General features: G+C 39.2%; 1 protein-coding gene across 7 annotated transcripts in view; it reads right to left on the bottom strand.

The window, feature by feature from the left end:
- Nucleotides 1–26,723, bottom strand: part of CNOT10 (CCR4-NOT transcription complex subunit 10) — an 81,651-nt gene that overhangs the window by 27,714 nt on the left and 27,214 nt on the right. For 4 of the 7 annotated variants that reach the window (XR_014822674.1, XM_021071545.2, XM_084987611.1 and 1 more), the window contains 6 exons: nt 23,232–23,349; nt 16,597–16,746; nt 15,696–15,898; nt 6,580–6,701; nt 2,902–3,078; nt 1,641–1,721 (listed from right to left, as the gene is read on the bottom strand). Coding sequence is in view for 5 of the 7 variants with exons in the window: in XM_021071545.2 (XP_020927204.1) it covers nt 1,641–1,721; nt 2,902–3,078; nt 6,580–6,701; nt 15,696–15,898; nt 16,597–16,746; nt 23,232–23,349 (851 nt within the window). In the remaining 2 variants the exon portion in view is untranslated. The remainder of the gene's footprint in view (nt 1–1,640; nt 1,722–2,901; nt 3,079–6,579; nt 6,702–15,695; nt 15,899–16,596; nt 16,747–23,231; nt 23,350–26,723) is intronic. The other 3 variants (XR_014822675.1, XM_084987613.1, XM_084987614.1) reach the window with 1 other exon arrangement.

Here is a 26,723-nt window from a genome sequence, read left to right as displayed (position 1 = left end):
CCTCCATATGCCTCGAGAGCAGCCCAAGAAAATGGCAAAAAGACAAAAAGACAAAAAGACAAAAAAAAAAAAAAGAAATATATCAAAAGCTACAGAAAAAGTAATGCATCAATTTACAATGCTATCAGCAACATTAAATGTTTTAATTGTACTCTTCTCACTTTTTGCAACTTAACAGGTAAAACCTAACAGTGATAGTCTTTTTTTCCATTTTAATTTGTAGTCCTATTACTGAAATCATTCTTCAAGAATAATGCTGGGGCGTTCCCATCGTGGCGCAATGGAAACGAATCCGACTAGGAACCATGAGGTCCTTGGCCTTGCTCAGTGGGTTGAGGATCCTGTGTTGTCGTGAGCTGTGTTGCAGACATGGCTCGGATCCTGAGTTGCTGTGGCTGTGGTGTAGGCTGGCAGCTACAGCTCCAATTAGACCCCTAGCCTGGAACCTCCATATGCTGTGGATGTGGCCCTAGAAAAGACAAAATAAATAAATAAATAAAATAAAATAAAAAATAAAAAGACATAAAAATAATGCTTGTATATATTTGATAATGCTATGTCATTAAACTTACTTCCAAAAGTACTATGAAAAAATCATGGTCAAAAATACCCCAGATCTGTTGAAAGATAAATTTGTAAACTTAATCAGCTAACCCCCAGGAAGATTAAAAAACAAAGAAAATCACACACAGACTCATTATAGACTAAATGCCAAAAAACAAAGACAGTTTATGTTGACAGAAAAATGGCACCTGTAATACAATGACTGTGATCAGACCATGGAGGCCAGAAGATAAGACAGTAACACCTTGACTGGAAGAAAAACAAAAATAAAGCCTAGAATTCTACACTCAGTGAAAATATCCTCCAAGAATGACTATGAAATAAAGACAATTTTAGATTTAAAACGGAAAAACAAACAAACACAAAACACTAGGAAAATGAAGACCTGTACTGTGGGAAATGCCGAAGGGAGCTCTTCAAGGCTGAAAGGAAATATCATGAGAACTAGAATCATCAAGAAACGGTAATTACATGGCTAAACATAAAGGACTACTCTGTTCCTTTTAACATACATGTATGACTGTTCAAAACAAAAAAGGTGCTTATAATTCACAGAGACAAAAGTATAACTTTACCCAGACACAAATGAAATAGAAAATCTATACAGCATCATCTATTGAAAAACCTGAATCCATTACCCAAATTTGCCACTGAAAAAACCCTAAGCCAGATAGTTTCACTGGTGAATTCAATTAAACATCTGAGGAAAGAGTAACATCCACCTTAAAAAAACTCTTTCAGAAAACAGAGGAAGAAGCATTTACCAAGTCATTCATACATGATCAGCATAACCCTAAACCAAAGCCTAAGCAGGACATCCTAAGCAAAGAAAAGCACCCGCCACCGATCCTTGGGAACACAGGAGCAAATATTCCCCACAAAATATAAACAAATCCAATTCAACAATGTATTAAAAAAGGTAATACATCCTGACTAGTAGGGTTTAATCACAAGATTGAAAGGTTGGTTTTACATCTGACATTTAATCAATGCAATTCATAATATTAACACAAACAAGGAGATAAAGAATGTGCTCACTCTGATAGAAGCAATGCCAGCTTGGCTTAGATACTCACTTTAGGTTTTCTAATTCCTGTTTTCTCAATGGAGAAGAAGGTGGTGCCGGAATGAATTTATCTCCATCATGGCTTTTACTGCTAAAATAAAGACAGACTCCTAATTATGAAGCATGAACAATCAAATGTAAACTTTTGTTTCCCTATACTGACACCCACGTAATTTTTTGTGAAAAAACTGCAAAGAATCAAAACACTGAAAAAATACTTAATAACTTGGTATCACTTACGTGTTAAAGCTATACAGTATATTATCTTCTTTCCCCGGTACATAATACTGCTTTAAAAAAATCTCTAACGTGTCAACTATACTCCAATAAAAATTTTAAAAAGAAACCTAACATAGTATTGTGAATACGTCGATAAAATAAAAAAAACTAACAGAAAACAATATTTCTACTTATACAAAGGAAATCACTCCAATATTTTCACCTGTTCCTCATTCTTTTGTCTTTTACTAGCTATAGTAAAGCATAACACTTTGATGGAAAAAAAATTCCATGACTTTGTTTCAAATTTTCTATAATAAACATGAATTTATTTTATAATCAGGAAAAAAATGCTAGGAAGTTCTGTTTTGGCTTGGCAGGTTAAGAACACGACTAGTATCCATGAGGATGCGGCGGGTTCAACCCCTGGCCTCGCCCAGTGGGAAGGATCTGGCATTGCTGTGAGCTGCAGTGTAGGTTGCAGACACAGCTCAGATCTGGTGTTGCTGTGGCTGTGGCTGGCTGTAGCGAAGACTGGCAGCTGAAGCTGTGATTTGACCCCTAGCCTGGGAACTTCCATATGTCACAGGTGTGGCCCTTTAAAAAAAGGAAGAAAGAAATAAAAAGAAAAAATGTTGGGATGGAAGATTTGAATTTAAAGGTACCACACGTAAAAACAACTTTCTACATATAACAGTGTTTGTTTTATTACTAAAGTCTTTCAATTTCTACATTGGTGTAATAGTTAATTTATACTAAGAAACCAGAAATACATAGAAATATCCTGTAAAAAAATTTAAAAAAATCATACAAAAAAATATTCTGGATGTTAGTGGTTTACACACGTTAAGAAAAAAGGGAGAAAGTAATAGCCTTCATCTTATTTCTCTCTTGCAGAAATACTTAAACATTCATATTTTCCTTTTACCCAAAACAGAGAACTCTGAAAATTCAGTCTGTAGATTCTGGGACTTGGGACTTCATCTGGAGGAGGGAGGCGGTCTAGTGAAGTCCTGCAGACTCACTCAGGGAGGTCAAAGAGGTTTGAGTACCTGCAAGTGTCACTGCTCTCGCTGCTCTCCGCGTTACCACCTAACTGATTACTATTTTTAGAGCCATTCTCCTGCTTCGGATCTTGCTGTTCTTCAGGTAACAGCAACAAGGCATTTCTGAGACAAATGGCTGCAAACTCCATGCTGGCTACAGGAATGGCTGAAGACTGTCCATCACTTAAAAGAACAAAACCAAGTTAGCTGAGAAAACAACAAAAATAAATAAGACTTTTCTACTATCAGTGATAAAACCAATATAACTATAGATAACTTTGCCCTCTGATAGGTAGAAATTTCAATTTTGGCAATTATAAGAGAATGCCAAATAACCCAAATCCTACATATTACCAGATAATACCTCGGTGATATTGTGGGTATGGTTCTAGACCATTGCAATAAACTGAATATCTCAATAGAGCAAGTCACATGAATCTTCTGGTTTCCCAGTGGGTATAAAAGGACTATACTGTAGTCTATTAGGTCTGCAACAGCATTATGTCTAAAAAAATAATAATGTAAAATACAATAATGTGTTTTTTCTTAAAAAGAGAACTTACTGTTGTACTGCAGTGGGTTAATGATCTGGCCTGTCTCTGTGAAGGTGCCAGTTGAATCCCCAGCCCAGAACAGTGGGTTAAGGATCCAGTATTGCTGCAGCTGTGGCCTAAGTCACATCTCCAGTTTGGATTTGATCCCTGGCCTGGGAACTTCCATATGCCATGGGTGTGGCCAAAAAAGAAAGAAAAAAAATACATTATTGCTAAAAAATGCTAATCATCGTGAGCCTTCAGTGAGTCCTCTTTTTGCAATAGTACCATCCATGATCACTGATCACAGACCACCATAGCAAATAATAATAAAAAAGTCTGGGAGTTCCTGCTGTGGTACAGTGGGTTAAGAATCTGATTGCAGGAGTTCCCGTCATGGCACAGTGGTTAACGAATCCGACTAGGAACCATGAGGTTGCGGGTTCAGTCCCTGCCCTTGCTCAGTGGGTTAACGATCCGGCGTTGCCATGAGCTGTGGTGTAGGTTGCAGACGCGGCTCGGATCCTGCGTTGCTGTGGCTCTGGCGTAGGCCGGTGGCTACAGCTCCGATTGGACCCCTAGCCTGGGAACCTCCATATGCCGTGGGAGCAGCTCAAGAAATAGCAAAAAGACAAAAAAAAAAAAAAAAAAAAGAATCTGATTGCAGAGGCTTGGACTGCTGGGGAGGCTTGGGTTCAACCCCTGGCTCAATGCAGTGGGTTGTAGCTGCAGCCTGAATTCAACCCCTCGCCTGGGAAAATCCATGTGCAGCAGGTGAGATCATGAAAAAATAATAATGAAAAAATTGAAATATTGCAAGAATGACCAGTGAGTGACACAGAACCCAAAGTTAGCAATTGCTGTCAGTAAAATGGCACCAACAGACGTGCTCTACTCAGGGCTGCCACAAAAACCTTCAGTTTGTAAAAAGAAAAACAAGAAAACCAAAAATGCAACATCTGCAAAGTGCAATAAAAGGAGGTTTGTCTGTATATAAGATGCAAAAAGTATAAATAAAATTTCAAGTATATACATTACACACCACACTGTGTCTAAAGGAACAGGACCAAGGCTAGGAGACAACCTGAAGGAAATCTGCAATGTCAGTGTCAATCTAAAAAAAGATTTAGAGACAAGGAAAACTGAATGAAGGCCAGGCCAGGTACAATAAGAACCGGAAAGAAGGGAAGAAAGTAGGTTTTTTACATTTGAGCCTTGTTTTGGTTGATACTTGCTTTTGAAAATGCCTCATTTACACGTTTTGAAAAAGCAGTGTTATATCTTATTACTTTGTTGAGATTTTATATAACTTTCTATTGGTTTTATATAATAAACTGAGCCAGCTTTACTAGAGGGAAGAAAAGTGAAAAGTAGTAACAGTTTTGAAATTGTAGGAAACCGATGCTTTAACTTGTCTTTCGAAAGAAATCTGAGAGTTCCTGTTGTGGATACCTGACTAGTATCCACAAGTATGTGGGTTTGATCCCTGGCTTTGCTCAGTGGGTTAAGGATCCTGTGTTGCCACAGGCTTCGGAATAGGTCCAAGATGCAGCTGGGATCCTGAGTTGCTGTGGCTGTGTTGTAGGCTGGCAACTGAGGCTCAGATTTGATCCCTAGCTCCAGGAACTTCCATGTGCCAAACATGTGACTGACCATAAAAGAAAGAAAAAGAAAAGAAAGAAAGAAATCTTCATTATTGTTGAAATAAATTAAGAGCAAAATGTTGTATGCCACATACTTTTAAAAACTTTTGGGAAAAACTTTTTTTTTTTTTTTTTTGTCTTTTTGGTTGTTGTTGTTGTTATTGTTGCTATTTCTTGGGCCGCTCCCGCGGCATATGGAGGTTCCCAGGCTAGGGGTTGAATCGGAGCTGTAGCCACCGGCCTACGCCAGAGCCACAGCAACGCAGGATCCGAGCCGCGTCTGCAACCTACACCACAGCTCATGGCAACGCCGGATCGTTAACCCACTGAGCAAGGGCAGGGACTGAACCCGCAACCTCATGGTTCCTAGTCGGATTCGTTAACCACTGCGCCACGACGGGAACTCCGGGAAAAACTTTTAAATGGTAATGAACAATTTTATTTTTTGGAAAAGAAAAAAAAGGAGTGACTTTTTTTTTTTTTTTGACAAAGCCTACTACTTTAGAATTAATAGCAACCTGAAATTGGAATCTTTTTAGAAGGATGCTCATATTTAAAAGTTATTCAACTGAAAAGTTGTTCTACATGTGAAAACCTTATATTATTTTTGTGGATATATGTGTTAATTAGCTTTAGGGACTATGAGAAAATAAATGAGAAGTACCAATGACAAACTATATAAAAAGGAAACATTAAGACGCCCTCTTCTGGACATTCTGAATAATAGCACTAAACAGACTCAGGGCATCAACAATGTCAGCACCCAAGGACATAACAAACCAAAACCATATGTCAAATAACATTCACTACAGACCTATGTATACAGGTCTACTTCTTTTTTTAATCTTTTTAGGCTGCACCTGTGGCATATGGAGGCTCGAACTGGAGTCGAATTGGCGGTGCAGCCGCTGGCCTACACCACAGCTGCAGCAATGCAGGATCCAAGCCTTGTCTGTGACCTATGCCACAGCTCATGAATGCCAGATCCTTAACCCACTGAGTAAGGCCAGGGATTGAACCTGTGCCCGCATGGATACTAGTCAGATTCATTTCTGCTGAGCCATGATGGGAACTCCCAGAGGTCTATTTTTTGTTTGGGTTTTTTTTTGGGGGGGGGGGCTTTTGGTCCTTTTAGGGCTGCACCTGCAGCATATGGAGGTTCCCAGGCTAGGGATCTAATCAAAGCTATAGCTGCCAGCCTATGCCAGAGCCACAGCAATGCCAAATCAGAGCCGTGTCTGCGACCTACACCATAGCTCATGGCAATGCCGGATCTTTAACCCACTGACCGAGGCCAGGGATTGAACCCGCAACCTCATGGTTCCTAGTCGGATTCGTTTCCACTGTGCCATGACAGGAATTCCGTAAAGGTCTATTTCTTGAAGTAGCAATAAAACCTAGCTACAAAGTGGCTTGTCCAATGAAATAATTCCTGAGCATATTTTAATAAATAACATTATTATGAAATAGCAGTAAATATATACACTTTCTCTTGGCAAAATACTTACTTATATACAGTATTTTGTATGGACTGTGATGCCAGAACTATTTTACGATGATAGCCTTGACCAACAATAGACTGCACAATTCCTTTTTTACTCGGAAGACCTTTAGTTTCTTGTTCAGAAGTCTACAAAATACAAGTAAGTTCCAATAAAGTTAATGAAAGTGTAAAATGGGATATGATAAATAACCCAGCACTTTCCATAATTACTCTAAGAAAGTTCTTAAGATCCATCAATGTGAAGTTTGGGGTGATAAAGGAAATATGTTTGGTGGTAAAGAGTACACAGGGCTGAATATCTGTGATCTATGCTGTATTTTATTCACACAGGGTTTGAGGTAATTCTGAGGAAAAAAAGCAATTCAAGAATGACTCAAGAGCAAGGCCCCTTACCAACTTCAGCAACAAGGGGGGAAGACATCAGAAGTAAGAGAGGCGACAACACTTCTGTCTGTACAAAAGAGACCACACCAAAAACCTATAAAAATGAAAAGGCAGAGAACTATAACTCAGATAAGGGAGCAAGGAAAAAAAAAAAAAAAAAAAAAAAACCCAGAAAAACAGCTAAGTGATCTGGAGATTCTCAGCCGCCTGGAAAAAGACTTTAAACTGTTGATGCTGAAGATGATACAAGATATTGGAAATAAACTAGAGGCAAAGAATGTTAATTTACAGCAAACAGTGACCAAACAAATACAAGATTTAAAACTTAAGTAAGCAGAGATGCAAAATACAATAACTAAAATAAAAAATTCATTAGAAGCCACCAACAGCAGAATACAGGAGGCAGAAGACGAATAAGTGAGGTGGAGGACAGACTAGTGGAAATCACTGATGTGGAACAGAAAAGAGGAAAATGAAAAGAAATGAAGATAGTCTAAGAGAATTCTGGGACAATGTTAAATGCATCAACATCCATAGTACAGAGGTGCCAGAAGGAGAAGAGAGAGAGAAAGGGACAAAATATTCGAAGAGATAATAGCTGAAAATTTCCCTAGCATGGGAAAGGAACCATTCACTCAAATCCAGGAAGCCCAGAGTACCATATAAAATAAACACATGGAGGAACACCCTGAGACACATATTAATCAAACTGACCAAAATTAAAGATGAAGAAAATATTGAAACCAGCTAGGGGAAAAAAAACAAATAACACACAAAGGAATGCTGATAAGGTTATCAGATTTTTCAGAAGAAACTCTGCAGATCCAGAAGGGAGGGGCACAATACACTTAATATGAGGAAAGGAAAAACCTCCAACCAAGATTACTTTATCCAAAAAGGCTCTCATTCAGATTAGAGGGAGAAATCAAAAGCTTTACAGATAAGCAAAAGCTAAGAGTATCAGCAACACTAAACCAGCTTTACAACAAATACTACTTCTCTAGGCATTAAAGAAAAGGACACAACTAGAAACAAAAATACCACAAATGACAAGACTCACCAGTAAAGGCATATATACAGTAAAGGTAGGAAATCATCCATGCACAAATATGCTACCAAAATCAGAAATCATGAGAAGAGGGTATAAAAGCAGGACAGTGGAGAAACACTTGCAATTAAGAGACCAACAACTTAAAACAATCTCATATATATATATATATATATATATACAAACTCCTGTATCAAAACTTCAGAGTAACTGCAAACCAAAAATTTGCAATTGATACACAAACGAATAAGAAAAATCAACTCAAATACTAAAGATAGTCATCAAACCACAAGAGAAGAGAACAAGAGAAAAAGGGAAGAAAAAAAGAAAAACAAAAACAAATCCAAAACAGTTAATAAAATGGCAATAAGAACATACATATCTATACTTACCTTAAATGTAAATGGACTAAATGCCCCAACCAAAAGACATAGACTGGCTGAATGGATACAAAAACAAGATCCATATATATGCTGTCTTTAAGAGACCCACTTCACTTCTAGCGACACATACAAATTGAAAGTGAGAGGATAAAAGAAAATATTCCTTGCAAATGGGAATCAAAAGAAAGCTGGAGTAGCAATACTCCTATCAGACAAAATAGACCTTAAAACAAAGAACATTATAAGAGACAAGGAAGGACATTAAATAATGATCAAAGGATCAATCCAAGAAGATGTTATAACAATTTTAAATACTACGCACCCAACACAGGTTCACCACAATATATAAGGCAACTGCTAACAACCTTAAAAGGAGAAATCGACAATAACACAATAATGGTGGGGGACTTTTAACACCCCCCCTACATCAAGTGACAGATCATTCAGACACAAAATCAATAAGGAAAGATAGGCCCTGAATGAAGCATTAGACCAGATGGACTTAATATGTATTTATAGGACATTGCATCCAAAAGCAGCAGAATACACATTTTTCTCAAGTGGACATGGAACATTCTGTAAGACTGATCACATTCTGGGCCACAAATCAAGCCTTGGTAACTTTAAAAAAACTGAAATCATATCAAGTGTCTTTTCTGACCACAATGCTATACAACTGGAAATCAACAAGAAAAAACTGCAAAAAACACAATTACGTGGAGACTAAACAACATGCTACTAAACAACCAATGGATCACTGAAGGAATCAAAGAGGAAATTAAAAAATATCTAGAAGCAAATGAAAATAAAGATACAACACTCCAAAACCTATAGGATCCAGCAAAAGCCATTCTAAGAGGAAAGTTTACAGCAATACAGGCCTACCTCAGGAAACAAGAAAAAGCTCAAATAAACAACCGAACTTTACATCTAAAGCAGCTAGAGAGAGAAGAACAAACAAGACCTAAAGTTAGCAGAAGGAAAGAAATCATAAAGATCAGAGCAGAAATCAATGAAATAGAAACAAAGGAAACCCGAGAAAATATCAATGAAACTAAAAGCTGGTTCTTTGAAAAGATCCACAAAACTGATAAACCCTTAGCCAGACTTAGCAAGAAAAAAAGAGAAAGGACTCAAAGCAATAAAATTAGAAATGAAGCAGTTCCCGTCGTGACTCAGTGGTTAACGAATCCGACTAGGAACCATGAGGTTGCGGGTTCAGTCCCTGCCCTTGGTCAGTGGGTTAAGGATCTGGTGTTGCCGTGAGCTGTGGTGTAGGTTGCAGATGTGGCTCGGATCCCACGTTGCTGTGGCTCTGGCGTAGGCCAGTGGCTACAGCTCCGATTCGACCCCTAGCCTGGGAACCTTCATATGCCACGGGAGCAGCCCAAAGAAATAGCAAAAAGACAAAAAAAAAAAAAAAAAAAAAAAAAAAAAAAGAAAAAAAATTAGAAATGAAAAAGAAGAAGTTACTATGGACATCACAGAAATACAAAGGGTCTTAAGAGACTATTACATGCAACAATATGCCAATAAAATGGAAAACCTAGAAGAAATGGACAATTTCTTAGAAAAGTAAATCTTCCAAGACTAAACCAAGATGAAATAGCAAAGATGAATGGACCAATCACAAGTACTGAAATTGAAACTGTGATTTAAAAACTTCCAACAAACAAAAGTCCAGGACCAGATGGCTTCACAGGCAAATTCTATCAAAAATTTAGAGAAGACCTAACACTTACCCTTCTGAAACTATTCCAAAAAACTGCAGAGCTAGGAACACTCCCAAACTCATGCTATGCGGCCACCATCACCCTGATACCAAAACCAGAGAAAGATATTACAAAAAAAGAAAGTTACAGGCCAATTTCACTGATGAACATAGATGCAAATGTCCTCAACAAAATACTAGCAAACTGAATTAATTAAATTTGTAACTGCACATCATAATACATTAAAAAGACTACATATCATGATCAAGTGGGATTAATCCTAAGAATACAAGGGTTCTTCAATATCCACAAATCAATCAGTGTAATAACACCACATCAACAAACTGAAGAATAAAAACCATATGATCCTCTCAAGAGATGCAGAAAAAGCCCTTGACAAAATCCAACACCCATTTCTGATAAAATCCCTTCAGAAAGTGGGCATAACGGGAACCTACCTCAACATGATAAAGGCCATATATGACAAACCCACAGCAAACATCATTCTCAATGGTGAAAAGCTGAAAGAATTCCCACTGAGATCAGGAACAAGACAAGGATGTCCACTCTCACCACTACTCTTCAACATAGTTTTGGAAGTCCTAGCCACAGCAGTCAAAGAAGTAAAAGAAATAAAAGGAATCCAAATTGGAAAGGAAGAAGTAAAACTATCACTCTTTGCAGATGACATGATACTATACCTAGAGAGTCCTAAAGACTCTACCAGAAAACTGTTAGAGCTCATCCGCGAATTTGGTGAAGTCGCAGGATGCAAAATTAATACACAGAAATCGACAGCATTTCTATATACTAACAATGAAAGATCAGAAAGAGAAATTAGGGGAACAATCCCATTTACCATCACATCAAAAAGAATGAAATACTTAGGAATAAACCTACCTAAAGAGACAAAAGACCTGTACTCTGAAAATTATAAGACGCTGATGAAAGAAATCAAAGATGACACCAACAGATGGAAAGATATAGCACGCCCTTGGATTGAAAGAGTTAATATTATCAAAATGACTATACTACCCAAGGCAATCTACAGATGCAATGCAATCCCTATCAAATTACCAAGGACATTTTTCACCCAACTTGAACAAAGTATTTTGAAGTTTCTTTGGAAGCACAAAAGACCCAGAACAGCCAAGGACAGACTGAAAAAGAAAAACAGAGCTGGAGGAATCAGGCTCCTGGACTTCAGACTATACTACAAAGCAACAACCATCAAAACCATATGGTACTGGAACAAAGACGGAAATATAGATCAGTGGAACGGGATAGAAAGCCCAGAATTAAACCCACACACCTACAGCCAACTCATCTATGACAAAGGAGTCAAGGATACACAATAGAGAAAGGACAGCTTGTTCAATAAGTGGTGCTGGGAAAACTGGACAGCCACATGGAAAAGAATGAAATTAGAACACTCCCTTACACCATACACAAAAATAAACTCCAAATGGATTAAAGACCTAGATATAAGACCAGACACCATAAACCTCTTAGAGGAAAACAAAGGCCAAACACTCTTCGACATAAAAGACAACAACATCTTCTCAGATCCACCTCCTAGAGTAATGACAATAAAAACAAACAACTAGGACCTAATCAAACTTGAAAGTTTCTGCACCGAAAAGGAAATCCTAAACAAAACAAAAAGACAACCCACAGAATGGAAGAAAATATTTGCAAATGAAGCCACTGACAAGGGATATAAAACCGTACCCAAAATTTATAAACACTTCCTGCAGCTCAATACTGAAAAAACAAACAACCCCATCAAAAAATGGGCAGAAAATCTAAATAGACAATTCTCCAAAGAAGACATACAGATGGCCAAAAAACATATGAAAAGATGTTCAACATCACTCATTATTAGAGAAATGCAAATCAAGGGCACTAGGAGGTACCTTACACCGGCCAGAATGGCCATCATCAAAAAGTCTACAAACAATAAGCACTGGAGAGGGTGTGGAGAAAAGGTAAGCCTATTACACTGTTTGTGGGAATGTAATTTGGTGCAACCACTGTGGAAAACAGTATGAAGAGTCCTCAGAAAACTAAAAATAGAATTAGCATTAGAACTGGTAATCCCACTCCTGGGCATCCATCCAGAGAAAACCATGACTCGAAAAGATACATGTACTCCAATGTTCTTTGCAGCACTATATACAGTAGCCAAGACATGGAAACAACCTAAATGTCCATGGACAGAGGAGTGGATCAAGAAGATGTGGTACGTATACACTATGGAATATTACTCAGCCATTAAAAGGAAAGATATAACAGCCTTTGCATCAACATGGACAGATCTAGGAATTATCATGCTAACTGAAGTCTGCCAGATAGTGAAATACCAACTGCATATGCTATCACTTACACGTGGAATCTAAAAAAAAGGACACAATGACCTTTGTAGAACAGATACTAACTCAGAGACCTTGAAAAACTTATGGTTTACAAATGAGACAGGTTAGGGGAAGAGGGAATGTGCTGGGGGTTTGTGATGATTGTTGTACAACTATAAATGTAATAAAATTCATTGAGTCATTTAAATAAATAAATAAGTAAATGTTAAGGCAGCTTTGCATTCCTGAGATTGAAAAAAAAAAAAAAAAAGAATGACTCAAGCATTTATTTAGAATTTATTTATTTATTTTAGCTGTGACTGCTGTGTACAAAATTTCCCAGGCCAGAGATCGAACTCACGCCACTGCAGTGACAATCCCAGATTCTTAACTGCTAGGCCACCTGGGAACTCCTAGAATGACTTATTTAGACCACTCTGTGTCCCAGGCATCATGCTTCATATTATGGGCACTTTGATGCCCACTGAGTAAGGAAAATAAGAGCCACAAAACCCCAGTGAAAAAGGAAAGGTAAGCAGCTCTAAAACACAGAGCTTTTCCTTCTTAATTCAAAGTATTACTTTAATCAGCAACAACATATTAACACTAACAAGTTATGTACGTTAAAATTTACATAGGCACAATTCTTACTTTCTGGGAAATTACTATCTTGAAGCCCCCTAAACATTAAAGTGAAAATAGTAACAGCTACTTGCACATACACATAGTAGTATTTTTTTTTTTTTTTTTTTTTTGTCTTGTCTTTTTAGGGCCACACTTTTGGCATATGGAGGTTCCCAGGCTAGGGGCTGAATCGGAGCTGTAGCTGCCGGCCTACACCATAGCCACAGCAACACCAGATCCAAGCTGCGTCTTCAATCTATACCACAGCTCACAGCAATGCTGGATCTTTAACCCATTGAGCGAGGCCAGGGATAGAACCCACAACCTCATGGTTCCTAGTCGGATTCATTTTCACTGAGCCACAACAGGAACTCCTACAGTATTTTTTTTAGACTTATTATTATTATATTTTTGTCTTTTTGTCTTCTTGGGGCCACACACACAGCACATGGAAGTTCCCAGGCTAGGGGTCCAATCAGAGCCGTAGCTGCTGGCCTACACCACAGCCACAGCAATGCCAGATTCGAGCCGTGTCTGTGACCTACACCACAGCTCACGGCAATGCCTGATCCTTAACTCACTGATCGAGGCCAGGGATTGAACTTGCGTTCTCATGGATGCTAGTCAGAGTCATTAACCGCTGAGCCATGATGGGAACGCTAAGAAATATGAGTTTTAGAACTCAGAAAAAGAAATGGCCCATTTCCAGAAAAGTAAATGGTACATATTGCTTCCTGCCTACCTTTGCTTTGGCCACACCCAAAGCATGTGGAAATTTGGGCCAGTGATTAAACTCTCACACTGCAGCAGCCACCAGAACTGCTACAGTGATAATAATGCTGGATCCTTAACCTGCTAAGCCCCCCAAAACTCCTACATTGATTTTTTTTTTTTGGTTGCACCTATAGTACATGGAAGTCTCTTGGCCGGGGATTGAATCTGAGCCACATCTATGGCAATGCCAGATCCTTTAACCCTCTGTGCCAGGCTGGGGATCGAACCCACGCTTCTACAGATACCGGAGTTGCTGCAGTCAGAATTTTAGCCATGGTGGGAACCCCTATGTACTTTTTAAGTAGTCTTCTTCTATTTTATTTTTTTTAATTAATTAATTAATTTTTTTCTTTCCAGGGCTGCATATAGAGGTTCCCAGGCTAGGGGTCTAATCAGAGCTATAGCTGCTGGCCTACGCCACAGCCACAGCGATGTGGAATCCGAGCCGCATCTGCAACCTACACCACAGTTCATGGCAATGCTGGATCCTTAACGCACTGAACAAGGCCAGGGATTAAACCCGACACCTCATGGTTTCTAGTCAGAATTGTTTCCCCTGTGCCACGACGGGAACTCCTAAGTAGTCTTCTCTTAAATACTCTTAACTGAGTTTATTTTTTTATTTAGCAAATATTTTCTTATACATTCTAACTGACCTGATAAGGGTGGGGGAAGGCTAGAAATGGGGTGTTCAGACACCTGGTGATTCCGATATAACCTGTCTTTCCTCTACCTATCACTGATGCCTCCCCATTTGAGATTCAAAAGGCTGTCACCAACTGCCATTTGGAGATAATCTAGGTGTGGACACTAGCGTAACCTGGCCTATTTCTCACAGCCATTGTAGACGAACACATGTCAGAGAGAAACAGTCTGATAATCCATTAACTCTACAACATTTACTGAACCAAGAGTAGATCCGCAGGCACTGGGGGAAATGCAGTTTTTTCCACACATACTATGTTATCATCAGCCCTCCTTTAATCATCAGGAGCACACACCACTCTCACGTCAGCTAATGGTGTGGCCCCTGCCCCAGCGGCTAGCAGACCACTGTTCCAAAAGATAGGACCTTCTTAAGGGCTTCAACTTTTCAACATGACGGCTGACACAAGGTGCATACTTACCAAGAGCCAGGAATTGAACACATGATTTCATGAAACTACATTCTGTAAATCAATGATGATAACCCAATGTAAAATAAAAATTAAATTAAAAAATTTTGTTCAACTGATAAAAGAACAGAAAATTATCTTTACAAATTTCCGAGAGGAGGTTCCCATGTGGCACAGGTGAGGCACAGGCTACAACTTCCGTGCAGGCTGGCCTGACCCAGGAATTTCCATATGCCATGAATGCAGCCAAAAATCCCATCTAAGGCCAGAAAAACAAAAAACAAACCACAAAGAAAATTTTCCTTTTTTTTTTTTTTTTGCTTTTTAGTGCGGAACCTGCAGCATATGGAAATTCCCAGGCTAGCGGTCAAGTTGCAGCTACAGCTGCAGGCCTACACCACAGCCACAGCAGCATAGGATCCGAGCCACATCTTCCACCTATACCACAGCTCATGGCAACACTGGATCCTTAACCTACTAAGCAAGGCCAGGGACTGAACCTGAACCCCCACGGATCCTAGTCAGGTCTGTTACCACTGAGCCACAACAGGAACTCCAAAAATTAAAAAAAAAAAAAAAAAAAAAAATTAACAAAACAAAACCCCTCAAATTCCCTGAGAGTTAAAAAAAATGGGATAAGGTCTTTATGTTTCCAAGTGGTTTTGGCTCTCCGTGCAGTAAGTCAGGGGGTGGGGTTCGAGGGGAGGGGTCCAAAAAGACACTCACCCCCTTATTGGCAGCAATGCAGCATTCTGCCAGCCGTAGCCAGAGGCGGGGGTTTGCATGATAAACCTGAACAGCTTCAATCAGACATTCAAACGCAGCAAGAGGCCTTCCGATGTGAAGCAGCTGAATCCCACAGTTATAAAGCAACTCATACCTCTTGTTGGTTAGTAATGTACACATGGGTCTTCCTGAAAATTTTTTGCCTGGTGATAAAAAGCAGATAAAAAGCAGAATAAATCCTTAGGTTTAAAATAACAGTTCCATTGAAAACATTTATTCCCTTAAGTACTCTCCTGTTACCTTGTTTAACACCAGCGACCCCAACCCCCCATCTGAAGTGGTTAACGGCTCTCATCACGATGATGATCTCCACCCCCAACCCCACAAATACCCTCCAGAGGCATCTTGGTTGTCGGTGCTGCTAGGGCCAGAGATGTGTTTTCTCATTTGCCAGCTCCTCAGGCAAGTATTTCAGGAAGGCAAAGAAAACAGACAGGACTCTCTCTTACTCCACTGAACCTGACACTATTTTTCTATACTTCAGGAATATGCTTCAAGACTGTGAGGTGCTGCCAAAAGTACGACGTGTGAAACCCTAAAAAGAAGCTAATAAAACTAGTTTGACACAGTAAAGAAATCTTCACAAAATACTGTATGGGATTACTGACTTTTAAAGTCATGGAAAACTGAGTGTAATTTAAATGTCTTTGATTATCACTCCTAACACCTTGCTATTCAAAGTATAATATCTACTAAAAATCCCCAGACTCATCTTTTTGGGCAGGATCGGTGTTAAGTGTATGTAAGTACACACGGCATGCATTTTAACAAGATGCTTGCTCTTCAAAATCACACTTTCCTCAAGCATTGAAGTAAAAACTGTCCCCAGCAATGGGCTTACCTGGATCAGTGCTGCCTGCACTAAGCTGTGCACAGACATTGTCATTCTCTTGCAGAGCCTTTTTAAAGTAGAAAATTCCCAAATTGTGCTTGCTCATGGCAAAATGGATACAACCAAGATTATTCCAGAACATGCATCTCAAGCATTCACCTGAGAAAAACACAAATAAATTTATCCAAGACAAATTTTACTGTTGATACATGTCACACAAGAATCAGGCTTATCTAGGAGTTCTCTGGTTGCTCAGTGGGTTAAGGAGCCAGTATTGTCACTGCAGCAGGTGAGATCACTGTTGTGGCACAGGTTTGATCCTTGGCCTGGGAAGTTCCACATGCTGTGGTAGCAGGAAAAAGAGAATAAGGCTTATTTAACAGGAGTTAATTCTATATGCAATTCCATTTGGTCCCTGCACAACAGTTTACAAGGCATTTGAAATATAGGAAACTTTTGAAAATTTAATAAACTCCTTTTCTCTTAAAATCTCTTACTAAAGGTGATAAACCAACACTGCACACTGATTTTGTTAGCCTGTTTATTTCTCTGGCTTGTTAATAATGACACAAAAATATAAAGGACAAAAAATTTACTAGTAATATAATATGTATGCATTGTACCTATACGACAAAATATTATGTAGAAACCAGAAGGAATGAAGCAAGTGTTACGGAAATAGTCAAAACACATTAAATAAAGAAGAGGAGGAATATATAAACAGAACATATAAAATCCTGATTTGGCTTGTTCAAGTCTATGCCTCCACTTTTCTGTCACTAATTATGACTATGGCCAAGCACCTTTCCATGGGTGTTGGGCAGCTACATTTCTTTTCCTGCACACTTGCTTCTTCCAAATTAAAAAAAAATTTTGGTTACAGATGTTTTTCCTATTGGTTACCTGCTAGTGTGTATATTATAAAAATCCTGTCACATCTGTTTCAACCAATTCCCCTCACTGACAGTTTGTCATTTGTCTTGTGACTTGGTTTAGTGTGTGTGTGTTTATTTTATGTATGTATGTATGTATTTATTTATTAAATGAACACGTGGCCAGGATTTTATTTAGCTCATTAATTATTAGCATTATATTAAAATTGTGTATATTGGAGTTCCCGTCTTGGCTCAGTGGTTAATGAATCCGACTAGGAACCATAAGGTTGCGGGTTCGATCCCTGGCCTTGCTCAGCGGGTTAAGGATCCAGCATTGCCGTGATCTGTGGTGTAGGTTGCAGACGTGGCTCAGATCTTGCATTGCTGTGGCTCTGACATAGGCTGGTGGCTGCAACTCCGATTAGACCCCTTGCCTGGGAACCTCCATATGCCGCGGGAGCAGCCCTAGAAAAGACAAAAAGAAAAAAAAAAAAAAATTGTGTATATTATGCAACGAAAATTTATTAAGAAGAAAGCCTTATATACCATTAAATATTTTATATAGCATAGTAAAAAGAATAACAACTGGTAAGAATAACAAAAACAATATACCCTCTGAAAATAAGTAAAATATAAAATGCATAAATTGGTTAAAAAACAGTGTAACTATACAAATATGTCCTCACAATTTGTTACATCTTATTGATTCTTCAATATAGGCATTACACCATTCTAGGTGATGTGATAAACAAGACATTATAGACCTTGTATTGTACCATGGAGAGAAATGGTTATTAATAATACAATTGTAGAACTGTATTATTTAATTGTACAGTTGCATTATTTAATTATAATTATCATAAATTCTTTGATGGAGAGGTAATCAGAATCAGATGTAAGGAGACTTCAGCATTCCAAGAATGATGTCAGGAGTTCCCGTCATGGCGCAGTGGTTAACGTATCCGACTAGGAACCATGAGGTTGCGGGTTCGGTCCCTGCCCTTGCTCAGTGGGTTAACGATCCGGCGTTGCCGTGAGCTGTGGTGTAGGTTGCAGACGCGGCTCGGATCCTGCGTTGCTGTGGCTCTGGCGTAGGCCGGTGGCTACAGCTCCGATTAGACCCCTAGCCTGGGAACCTCCATATGCCGTGGAGCAGCCCAAAGAAATAGCAAAAAAAGACAAAAAAAAAAAAAAAAGAACCAAGAATGATGTCAAATGACCCCCTTCATGGTGGATTATTCACTTATTTACTAAGAGATATATTTCTTCTCTAGAGATTCCTTGTTTGTGTTTCAATTGTAGATTTCTGGTTTGCAGTCATTCTGAAGTTTTGATATGAGTCTATATGTATATAACATTGTTTTAAGTTGTTTTCTTAATTGCAAGTTCATCTCCAGTGTCCTGCATTTGTACCCACCTCTTCTCATGATTTCTGATTTTGGTGGTATAACTGTGCATGGATAATTTTGTATCTTTATATATACCTTTACTGGTGAGCCTTGTCATTTGTGGAATTTTTATTTCCTGTTGCTGATCTTTTCTTTTCTGCCTCGAGAAGATCCTTTAGTATTTGTTGTAAGGCTGGTCTAGTGTAGCTGAATTCTCTCAACTTTTGCTTATCTGTAAAGGTTTTGATTTCTCCTTCAAATCTGAATGAGAGCCTTGCTGGGTAAAGTAATCTTGATTGGAGGTTTTTTTTCCTTCATCATGTTAAGTATATCATGCCACTCCCTTCTGGCCTGCAAGAGTTTCTGCTAAAAAATCTGCCAATAACCTTATTGGAGTTCCCTTGTATGTTATTTATTTCTTTTCCCTAGCTGCTTTCAAGATTTTCTCTTTATCTTTAATTTTGGTCAGTTTGATTAATATGCATCTCGGTGAATTCCTCCTTGGGTTTATTTTCTGTGGTACTCATTGTGCTTCCTGGATTTGAGTGAGTGGTTCCTTTCCCATGTTAGGGAAGTTTTTCGCTATTATCTCTTGGAATATTTTTTCTGTCCCCTTCTCTCTCTCTTCTCCTTCTGGCACCCATATAATATGGATGTTGGTGCGTTTAATGTTGTCCCAGAGTTCTCTGAGACTTTCATTTGTTTTCAATCTTTTTTCTCTTTTCTGTTCTGCATCTGTATTTTCCACTAATCTGTCCTCCACCTCACATATTCATTCTTCTGACTCCTGTATTCTGCTGTTAGCTGCTTCTAGTGAATTTTTTAGTTATTGTATTTTGCATCTCTTCTTGTTTAAGTTTTATATCTTGCATCTCTTTGCTCAGTGTTTCCTGTAAGTTATCCATCTTTGCCTCCAGTTTATTTCTGATGTCTTGCATCATCTTCAGCATCAACAGTCTAAAGTCTTTTTCCTGGAGGCTGAGAATCTCCTCATTGCTTAGCTGATTTTCTGGGGTTTTTCCTTTCTCCCTCATCTGAGTTATACTTCTCTGTCTTTTCATTTTCATAGGTTTTTGGTGTGGCGACCTTTTTACAGATAATAGGGTTGTAGCTTCTCTTACTTCTGGTGTCTGCCCCCCTCGTGGCTGAAGTCGGTATGGGGGGCTTGCTGTAGACTTCCTGATGGGAGGGGCTGATGCCTGCCCACTGGTAGGTGGAGCTGATTCTAATCCCTCTGGTGGGTGGGGCTTAGTCTCTGGATGGGATTAGATGCAGCTGGGTGCCTGAGGGGTCTTTAGGTAGCCCGTTTACTGAGGGGCAGGGCTGTGATCCCACCTGGATTGTTGTTTGCCCTGGGGCTTCTCAGCAGCTGACTGACAGGTGGGGCCAGATTTTCCCAAAAATGGCCACCTCCAGAGAAAGGCAGCTGCTGAATATTCCTGAGAGCTTTGCTTTCAATGTCCTTCCCTCAGAACAAGCCAAGTTCACCCGTTTTCCCAGGATATCCTCCAAGAACTGCAGTCAGGTTTGACCCAGATTCCCATGGAGACCTCGCTCTGCCCTAGGACCCAGGGCACGTGAAAGTCCGTGTGCGCCTTTTAAGAATGGGGTCTCCATTTCCCCCAGTCCCGTGGAGCTCCTGCGCACAAGCCCCACTGGCCTTCAATGCCAGATGCTCCAGGGGCTCTCTCTCCCAGTGCCAGATCCTTGCACATGAGGGTTTGATGTGGGGCTCAGAACTCTCACTCCTGTAGGTGAGTCTCTGTGAACCAGTTAGTTTTCAGTCTGTGGAGCTTTCTACCCTGGGAGTATGGGGTTGGTTATATCTCAAAATCGCCCCTCCTACCTCTTGATGTGGCCTCCTCTTTTTCTTCTGGAGTAGGGTATGTTTTTTAAGGTTTCAGGTCCATTTGGGTGGAGATTGCTCAGCTTTTAGTTGTGAATTTTGTTGTTTTATATTTTGTTTCTAATCAGAAAAAGTTTTAAATTTTTTTTTGTGGTCAAATTTAGTAATCTTTTCAAATTCGTATGGCTCTTGGATTTTTGATAATGTTTAATCAAGGCTTCCCCACCACAAAAATAGAAATAATCATCCAAGTTTTCTTTTGCTGCTGTTGTGACTGTATTTTTTACATTTTAAGCCTGCATCTCTCTGGATTTTATTTTCGTGTAATTAAAGCAATCCAAGCTTTTCTTTTTCTAAATGTTTTCCCAAACATTCTCAAATAATTTACTAATAGTCCACCTTTTCCTCAATGATATAAGACACCCAACTAGACTGATAAAATTACTAACCGGAATGCTTAATGCCAAAAACTCAAAGTTGGATTGTGATATATTTTTATTTATTTATTTATTTATTTATTTATTTTTGTCTTTTTCCCTTTTCTAGGGCCACCCCTGTGGCATATGGAGGTTCCAAGGCTAGGGGTGGAATCAGAACTGTAGCTGCTGGCCTACGCCAGACCCACAGCAACGTGGGATCCGAGGTGCATCTGCAACCTACACCACATCTTACAGCAACGCCGGATCCTTAACCCACTGAGCAAGGCCAGGGATCGAACCGCAACCTCATGGTTCCTAGTTGGATTCATTAATTCACTGTGCCACGACGGGAACTCCCATGATATATTTTTAAATTAAGCAATGATGACATTTAAGTAAGACAAAAGTTAGGCTAAGGAAAAAAGAGTAAGAAATACACTAACTTGTTTAAAGGAGGTTGTTTCTGGGGAGTGACACTGTGAAAAACTTAAAAATTATATTGCCAAAACTTCTCTAATAAGGCTATTTTTTTTGTTACTGCTGTTGTTTTTTCTTTTTTGGCCACACCCGAGGCATATGGAAGTTCCCAGGCCAGGGATCAAATCTGAGCCACAGCACATGTAAAATTTAGTGTTTGCTGCTGATAAAAGAGGCTTACTAGGAGTTTCCACTGTGGCACATTGGGTTAAGGATCTGGCATTGCCACAACAGTAAACACTAAATTTTATATATGGGAAGCAAATTAAAGATTTTAATATTATTAATTATGAAAAATATTAATACATAAAGCACACACCATGCAAAAAGTCTTTCCTATTAGAATGTCATAACTGTTGAGCTATGACTTCACCGAACTGAAAGGATAAATGTGGGAAGGTTTGAGTATGTTTGCATGTATGTTCTATGCATTGATGTGAAACTTTCTTAGACAAAATAAATATCATACTCATTCTCTGCATTTTGAATTTGGTACAAAACATTTTCAATAGTTTAACCTCGTTTATTGTATAGATTAATTTTCCTCCTTCTTCCCCATAAAACAGCAATGATATAAACTTAACTGACAGCTGCAGGTTTTACCTTTCATTTTACTTTTAATATTAAGCAATCTGTCAAAGCATTCTAAAGAGGGGCAAGAATAGAAAACTCATTATCTTCCTAAGTTTATAAATTTTTTTTTTTTTTTGTCTTTTCTAGGGCCACAGCTGCAGCATATGGAGGTTCCCAGGCTAGGGGTCTAATGGGAGCTGTAGCAGCCGGCCTGCACCAGAGCCACAGCAACTCAGGATCCAAGCAGAATCTGCGACCTACACCACAGCTCACAGCAACGCCAGATCCTTAACCTACTGAGCAAGGCCAGGGATCAAAACTGCAACCTTGTGGTTCCTAGTCGGATTCGTTAACCACTGAGCCACGAGGGGAACTCATATGGAAATATTTTTGATATAGTTAATTATCTAAAAAAGTATTTATATTATTCATTGCTTTTATGGGAGAGAAAGGAAAAGTAAAAGCATTATTATTTCATTTCCTAAAAGGTCTCATTTCACAAAGCAGAAGTCCAAGGACCTTATGTCTTGGACATAATTTCTAAGCTGGTATTAAAACCAAAATGATAAAAGGAACAACGTGAAACTTAAAAAAGAAAAAGTAAAAGAAGAAGTGAAGCTTCTTCTAAAATGGAAATAAGTAATAAAATAGAATTCCAAAATTTTTTTGCAACAGAAATAATAAACATTTTCATTGAAAAAAATTAGCAGAGGAGTTCCTATCGTGGCTCAACAGTAACAAACCTGACTAGGATCCATGAAGAAGAGGGTTTGATCCCTGGCCTCGCTCAGTGGGTTAAAGGATCCGGCATTGCCATGAGCTGTGGTATAGGTCGAAGATGAGGCTCAGATCCCAAGTTGCTCTGGTGTAGGCTGGCTGCTACAGTTCCAATTCGACCCCTAGCTTGGGAACCTCCATATGCTGCAGGTGTGGCCCTAGAAAACACAAAAAATAAAAATAAAAAGATAAGCAGAAATCACCCTGAAGAGTTGTTTATGAAAAAAACAAGCAACAAGGCATAGAAAAGTCAGGAAGAAAATACCACAACTTCATAATTATCTTTTACCTGTTTTCATGAATCCTGGATGCTCAGCAATGTTTGAACTATTCAGGAGCTTCACAGCTTTCCGATAATTGCCTCTTAAGTATTCAAAATTGCTTTTAAGAAACAAAGAGGGTGCAGACTGCAAAGAAAATATAAATTACTCACAATCTGTTTTCAGATGCCTAATGTGAATCACAATCATAATGTTGTTTATGTTCAAGAGCATTAACAATCACAAGTCATGGAGTTCCCGTTGCAGCACAGTGGAAAGGAATCCGACTAGGAACCATGAGGTCGCGGGTTCAATTCCTGGTCTTGCTCAGTGGGTTAAGGATCCAACAGTGAGCTGTGGTGTAGGTCACAGACGTGGATCAGATCTAGCACTGCAGAGGCTGTGGCATAAGCTGGTGGCTACAGCTCCAATTAGACCCCTAGCCTGGAACCTCCATGTGCCATGGGTGAGGCCCTAAAAGGACAAAAGACAAAAATAAACAAAAACAAACAAAACAATCACAAGTCACAGTCACAACAATCTGTGGTCTCTGAGTTTTCTGAGATTGATTTAACAATCTAAAAAAATTAAGCCTGGCAGAAAGTGCTTTATTTCTTTTTTCTTTTCTATTTTTTTTTTGGCTACACCATTTTATTTTTTATTTTTTTATTACTTTTTTCATTTATAATGATTTTTATTTTTTCCATTATAGCTGGCTTACAGTGTTGTCAACGTTCTACTATACAGCGATGTGACCCAGTTACACATACATGCATACATTCTTCTCACATTATCATGTTCCATCATAAGTGACTAGACACAGTTCCCCAGAAAGTACTTTATTAACTGAATTATTAAAGGTCTATCTAAAAAGAAAAAAAAATACATACAACATATGTACATAAGAATACAGTCCACAAATAACAACTGCCCATCCTCATCTATTATACTATTAAATGAAAGCCAATTTAACAGCACAAACTAGTCCTTCATTTAAAAAAAAATTTTATTGTTTATTTTTTGGCTGAGCCCATGGCACATGAAAGTTCCTGAGCTAGGGACTGAACCCTAGCCACAGCAGTACCTAAGCCACTGCAGTGACAACAGCACATCCTTAACCCACTGAGCCATAAGAAAACTCCTAGGTTCTTCATTTTAATGGTTATTAGAGACTGGTGAGCTGAGCTCCCTCATTTTTCAGGATACAAATATACTTTCATTAGAAGCCAAAGAGGTAGAAATAATCCAATGTTCTTCCAAGTAGAAAAAAAAAGTATCATTTTATGAATGGAAAAATTTCCTAACAGAATGCCTTATTTTCAAGGGCTCATCTTGCTGTTACAAAAATCATGTTTTGGATCACAGAACACCTTTTGCTTCTCCAAAACTTTAGGAGGAAGCTTTCCCTGATATGGGTAGTATAACTAACAATGATTTATTTTCCTGTTTGTCTCACCTCTCTGACTAAAACAACTTTTAAGACAAAGATCATGTCTTTTCTCCCAAAAAAAGGTTAAATTTGGGGGGGGGGGGTGTCTTTTTAGGGCCAAACCCATGATACATGAAGTTCCCAGGGTTGGGGTCGAATCAGAGCTGTAGCCTACAGCCTATATCACAGCCAAAGCAACGCCAGATCGAGCTGTATATGCGACCTACACCTCTGTTCACAGGAACAGTGGGCTCCTTAACCCACTGAGAGAGGCCAGGGATTGAATCTGTGTCCTCATGAATGCTAGTCAGATTCATTGCTGCTGAGCCATGATGGGAACTCCCTCTCCTAAAAAAAGGTGTAATGAGGGTTGGCTGGCTATTAAGTCTTTCCCTCTTAGCCTCAGGTCATGTCTAGGCTAAAATTGCTCTAAAAATTAATGGAGTTCTACTGACCCAGTGGCTACTGAAACCTGCCTAAAATTTCTAAGATCAATTTTCTTGAACTATTCCTACTATAAACGACATCTTCTTATGACTTTACACTTTAATTTTTTTGGCAGCACAGGGCATTGGCCCAGGGATTGAATTTAAGCCACAGCTGAGGCAATACTGGATCCTTTAATCTACCATGCTTGGCAGGGGAGATCAAACCCACTCCTCAGCAGTGACAAGAACAACTTAAGTCAGATTCTTAACCCACTATGCCACAGAGGCAACTTTGATTTCACTTTTTGTTTTGTTTTTTTGGGGCTGCACTCACGGCATATGGAGGTTCCCAAGCTAGGGGTCTAATCGGAGTTATAGCTTCTGGCTTACACCAAAGCAACTCAGGATTTGCGCCACATCTGCAACCTACATCCCAGCTCATGGCAATACTGGATCCTTAACCCACTGAGTGAAGCCAGGGATCGAACCTCATGGATACTAGTCAGATTCGTCAACCACTGAGCCACAATGGCAACTCCATGATTTCATATTTTTAATTAACACTTTTCCTAGAATTCCTGTTATGTGGCTCAGTGGGTTAAGAACCCAACATAGTATCTGTGAGGATGGAGGTTCAATCCCTGGCCTCCCTCAGTGAGTTAAGGATCTGGCATTGCCGTGAACTGTGGTGTAGGCTGCAGATGTGGCTTGGATCCCGTGTTGTTGTGGCTGTGGTGTAGGGCAGCAGCTGCAGCTCTGATCTGACTTCTAACCTGGGAACCTCCATATGCTGCAAGTGCAGCCCTAAAAAGACAAAAAAGACCAAAAAAAAAAAAAAAAAAAAAAAAAAACTGACTCAGATTTAGTATTGCAGTGGCTGTGGCACTGGCAGGCAGCTGCAGCTCTGATTTGACCCCTAGCGTGGGAACTGCCGTATGCATCTGTCTCTTCCCTCTACTGTTTCAAAAAGTATGTATCAGTGGAGGGCTGGGGTGGAGGGAAAGGAAAGAGGAATTATAACTCAAATACTCTAGCACTAATCAAACTGAAGGTATTGTCAAGCCAAAGATCAACTGGAACGGGCAGGTCTGTGTTACAACTAGGCTATTAACTTTTAATGTTTTGAGTATAATCTAAGAAAAATCCTTGGAGATCCTGTCGTGGCGCAGCAGTTAATGAATCCAACTAGGAACCATGAGGTTGAGGGTTCAATCCCTGGCCTCGCTCAGTGGGTTAAGGATCTGGCATTGTTGTGAGCTGTGGTGTAGGTTGCAGACGCAGCTTGGATTCCGTGTTGCTGTGGCTCTGACGTAGGTCAGAGGCTAAAGCTCCGGTTAGACCCCTAGCTTGGAAACCTCCTTATCCTGCGGGATCGGCCCTAGAAAAAGACAAAAAGACAAAAAGACAAAAAAAAAAAAAAAAAAAAAAAAAAGATCCTTAAGTGTCTAGTAACAGTAACTATCTAAGTAAACCACTCATGGAATGATGGATAGCTATTTAAAATGGTGGTTTTGAAATTTCCCTTGTGGTGCAGTGGGTTAAGGATCTGGCGTTGCCACAGCTGTGGTATAAGCCCAGGAACTTCTACACACTGAGGGTGTGGCCAAAATAAAGAAATAAATATATAAATAAAATAAAACGGTGGTTTTGAAGGCTACATGCTA

The sequence above is a fragment of the Sus scrofa genome, chromosome 13, assembly GCF_054392235.1.
Source record: "Sus scrofa isolate SSC_HxYL_T2T_F1_AM1 chromosome 13, Sscrofa_HxYL_maternal_Yorkshire_Landrace_v2.0, whole genome shotgun sequence".
Lineage (NCBI taxonomy): Eukaryota > Metazoa > Chordata > Mammalia > Artiodactyla > Suidae > Sus > Sus scrofa.
Note: the sequence above shows the minus strand (reverse complement) of the source record. Positions and strands in the feature narration are given on the sequence as shown.